Consider the following 4,373-nt stretch of genomic DNA (forward strand, 5'->3'; position numbering starts at 1 on the left):
TAAAACACATTATGTCAGTTTGACATAAAGCCACAGAACACAAAGGGAAATTAGAAAGTACATATTTTTACTTGATGTGGAAAATATGCACCTAGTTACCACAAGTTAATTATGCAGTATTTATGAATTTCCTAATAAATGGTAAACCATAGTTAGGTAATGGTAAAAGAAAATAATAATTTTAACCATTATTTTTGTCCTAGGTGAACAGGCACTTGGTAACAATAATACCAAAGCCAAACAAAGCAAAGCACTTTATTAAAGATAAATGTTCTTAACCTAACTGCCAATATAAAAGCCCAATACATTTTCAGTTTTTCTAATCAAAGCCTTTAGTAGTAATAAACTTACTTCCCTTACAAATGCACTATTCAGACGCTAGGGACTAGGTACTATTAAAAAAGACAAACAACAAGCTAAACCAGAATAACAATTCTATATCTGTATTTCTATGGGGGCTCTTAATGCCAAAAACAAGACAAACCTGGGCTTAGCTGTTGCTGTGTCTGTGTAGTTAGTGTTCCCAGTATACTACACTTTTCAAAATGCTCTCCAGTTGCACTCAGATGCTGGCTGAGTTGTCTTATGGAAAATCCTGATTCTCCAGTTTCAGGAAACTTCAGATGAAACTGTGATTCCAAACTCCTAGCAAAGGAGAAGTCCATGGCATTGTGTCTCCCACCGCAATAATCACTGAACGCTGATTCCTCCTCAGCATTCTGTGCAGGCAGTGGAAGAATCCGATGGTGAAGTTGTGGGCTAGACAATCTCGAAGATAAAGGAGAAGGAATAGGTGACATTTGTTTGTGTGTGTTAGATAATGGATGTAAATTAAGAACATTACTCACTGCTGCTAAAGAGGGTGAAAGCTGCCTTTTCTCTTCCGGTTTGAGATTGGTATTTGTCTGAGAAATATTAGGACTTATATTTATTGGCAGATTTAAAAACAAACGTTTGCTGCTTTCCTGAGGTACCAGAGGTCTTTGGTCATGCATTGAGCCTGGTAGTTTTCTGTCTGCTCTTGTAATTTGTTGCAGTTTCCTCCATTCTGCAGCTTCATCTAAACTGTCACTCTGTCTAACTTTCAGAAGGGTTTTATTGACTGCTCCCGTAAGGTTGTATGACTCATCAGTAATGCATACTTTCTTTCCTTCATGCTGTAACACAGAGTCACCTCGTTCCTTTGCTGGCATCACAGTGTTTTTGGAGTCCACAGCAACATCATCTACAGTAAATATATCAGCTTTGGGAATAAATTCATTGTGCACTGTGGCAAGAATAGGAGTACTAGTCTCATCTCCTTGAAACTCAGGGTAAGAAATGGTCTCAGATTCTTCATAAGTCTGTACAACTTTCTGCACACAAGCTTTTAAATCTTGTACTTTAGCAACAACCCTGGCTGCAAGTTTCTTATTGCAGGTTTGCTCAGCATACTTACAGTTATTCAGGTTACCAGTCACTGCAGTCTTATTTAAGGCCTCAAATCTATTAGAGAAGTTGTCTTGCTGAGAATTGAGCAAAGGGCTGCTGTGTTGTATCTTCACAGATTTAAGATTTCCCTCTGCATCATTCAATAGACTACTAGTGGGGTACATAATACAGCTTCCAAACACCTCATTGTCATATTCAGATAGAGAATCAGAAAGGTCTGCATCCGAATCCACAGGCCCACCGATCTTAAGAAAATACCCGGCTTCGCTCCATCTTTCTGGTTGAATTTGTGTGTCCAGTGGTAAATCATCCTTGGTTTCTGCTGCCTGCCAATTAGAAATGGAAAAGGAACTGGGAGAGCTGCCAGGAGGTAATCTGTTGGAAAGTATCCTGTTATTTCCCAACTGAATTTCTTTCCTATTTAACACAGAAGAAGGCTGCAAGTCATTTTCATGAACGCTTTTTCCCCCTTTCTTGTATAAAAACTCCTCCATGTTCTCTTTCCTTTTGCTAAATTTCCTTGTCTTTTTGTTTTTCAAGCCGGTTTCCTTGTCCATCAATCCCAGAAAGGACTCTTGGTGATCCTTAAAGTCCATGTTATCCTCATTATGCAATGCCATGACTCCTGAAACATCCTGAAGCTTCCCATCCTGATTTCCCATTTTAATCCCCAAAATATTGTGTGAATTTAGCAGGTTAGCTACCAGTCTCTCCTTTTCAGCAGTCAATTTATACAGCTCAGTAAGAATGTCTCGAGTGGTAGTTTGTTTGAAAAAAATATCTCCAATATTTTCAGAAGGATGCTCTCTCAGTTTTGCTGTCTGGGATCCTTCCCTTACTTGATAGCAATTATGGAAACGTTTACAGGATCTGTCTAGAGTTACACAGCCCTTGTATGTAAATCCTCTAACTTTCGCCTCGGGGAGATAGAAGCTGACGTAGCAGAGTTCCATAATGGGGCTGTACAATTGGAGGATAGTATGAGTGCCTTCCATTATGCTCAACTAATTATTCATGCATTTAAATTATGTGGTCAGTGTTTCAAGGTTTGCGTGACACAGCATGTGATGCAGGGAATGTACAGAAGGCATCTGATTAATCTTCTACAGTACTGTTGCCTGTTAAAGGAAAAAGAAAGAAGCCTGTCAAACTTGATTAAGGCAATTTTGATACAACAAACCACAAATTACAAAGCATCACAATTTTCCCTCGCTATATTTTTATGCCAGTTTTTGCCTTAAAAGATTTAAAATAAAAAGCAATACGCACCACCAACCCTCACAGTTATTCTTATAACATATATACTCCCAGGTGCTCTTCGTCCATTCACTTCCACATTAGGAATTAGCTCTACAGCTTACCTTCCAAAACAAATTTACTCTTCAATTTTGCTGCTGTATTTTCTTATTGTTAAATGGTGTTGCACTCCAATAGATGATACATTAAGACATAGGAAGATGCATACTGCTGCTATAGAAATGTGAGCTGCTATTTTTACTCACACAGCACTGCCAGAAAGACAACCCTTAAATCCTCAATACTCCATAGCTTTCATTGATACCTGTTTCAGATAAACCCCCCAAATCATCCCTAAACAACTGAAAAAAGATTGGGCATCAAATTTTGTCTTTATTTACACCCATGCAGTCTTGAGGAGATCATTAACATCTAAACTGAAGGGAAAGAATTGGATCCATTTATCTGATTTAACTATAACATCTAAACCAGCAACAAAGTTCATTGGATACTATTTATTCATCTGGAGCTTTCTAAGTGGGAGGAAAACTCTTTCATTTCACAGCTGTTGATTGAGTAGGTGTGCGATTATGCTCCTATACTTCCCCTCTTTGCACCAGACCATCCAGATTTTACTTGTGACAGAGCTAGATATGTCTGCATTTGTTTTATATTCCCTTGCGAAGCTGGATGTCACTTCATGGGTCCTTACTACTTTTGTAAACTGGATTGACTTCTTCTACAAACATTGATATTAGGCAGGAGAAGCCAGGGAGAAACACTTGTAAAAATCAGGGGGTGGGGGGAGGGGGGGAGTTCTATAAGTCCCCAGAAAAGAAACCAGAGTTGAGGAACAATTCTCACTTCATGAAAAGCTGCGCATAGTTACAGGTTTTTCTCCCTTTTAAACGAAGTGAGAATTGCAGCTTGCAAATGCTGAAGCAGAGTTTGTCAAGTGATTCCTGCAAAATACAGCAATTCCTGATGAATCTTCACCATTTCTCAATGCATACTTTTTACCTTGCTGTTACGTGTTGAGGCCCAGTTTAAGTATTTGTATACCTTTCAGAAATGACCCTGTTGCTACCATAGCTGTGTGACAACCTCTCTGTGGTGCTTATCTTCAAATCCTGTATTGGTATGCATGGGCAAGGGAGTGAAAAACTCTTTTGTATTTGTTTGACTGTGATAACATGTTTTAATAGTTTTTAACAGTTTGAATATAAGAAGTTAGAGAAGTCAGGCTTGCGTGCATTGGCCCTGACTTCTAAAATTGTAAAGTTCATAAGGGGGCTAATACTGTAAGAGAAAGTTTGGTAAATGTTGCTGAGGGGTCAGTGCTCACCATGTCTTATGTGGAAGTCTAAGGTGAAGGGACCCCTTAATTCAGAAATCACAAGTGGATGTTCCAGGTTGGAGCTCTCCACGGGGAATGGAGAGTATATGTCGAGGTACTGGGCTGTATGAAAATGGCGCTGAGTGAACTCCGGACATACTACTAGAAACTGGTAGCAGAGGGTGAAGAAGACACAGCCAAAGTCACTTGGCATAGACATGTGGCACAGGACCTTCCAACCCCCCCCTGCCGCCCCCGAGTGGAGAGGGGGATGAAGGCAGTGAAGAAGAGGAAGGGACAAGTGGAACAGAGGACAGCAACAGCAGCAGTGGGTCCTCCAGTGGGACCTGGAGTGACAACAGTGGAGAGG

At 39.9% G+C, this 4,373-nt stretch overlaps 1 protein-coding gene across 1 annotated transcript; it reads right to left on the reverse strand.

The window, feature by feature from the left end:
• Positions 1 to 244: 244 nt before the first annotated feature.
• LOC109298718 (formin-1-like) lies at positions 245 to 2,545 on the reverse strand. Its single transcript, XM_019518965.1, has one exon. The coding sequence runs from the start codon at positions 2,424 to 2,426 to the stop codon at positions 462 to 464; it is 1,965 nt and encodes a 654-aa protein (XP_019374510.1). The 5' UTR covers positions 2,427 to 2,545; the 3' UTR covers positions 245 to 461.
• Positions 2,546 to 4,373: the final 1,828 nt, after the last annotated feature.

Source organism: Gavialis gangeticus, unplaced genomic scaffold, assembly GCF_001723915.1.
Source record: "Gavialis gangeticus isolate Ggan-Ray unplaced genomic scaffold, GavGan_comp1, whole genome shotgun sequence".
In the NCBI taxonomy this organism is placed as follows: Eukaryota; Metazoa; Chordata; order Crocodylia; family Gavialidae; genus Gavialis; species Gavialis gangeticus.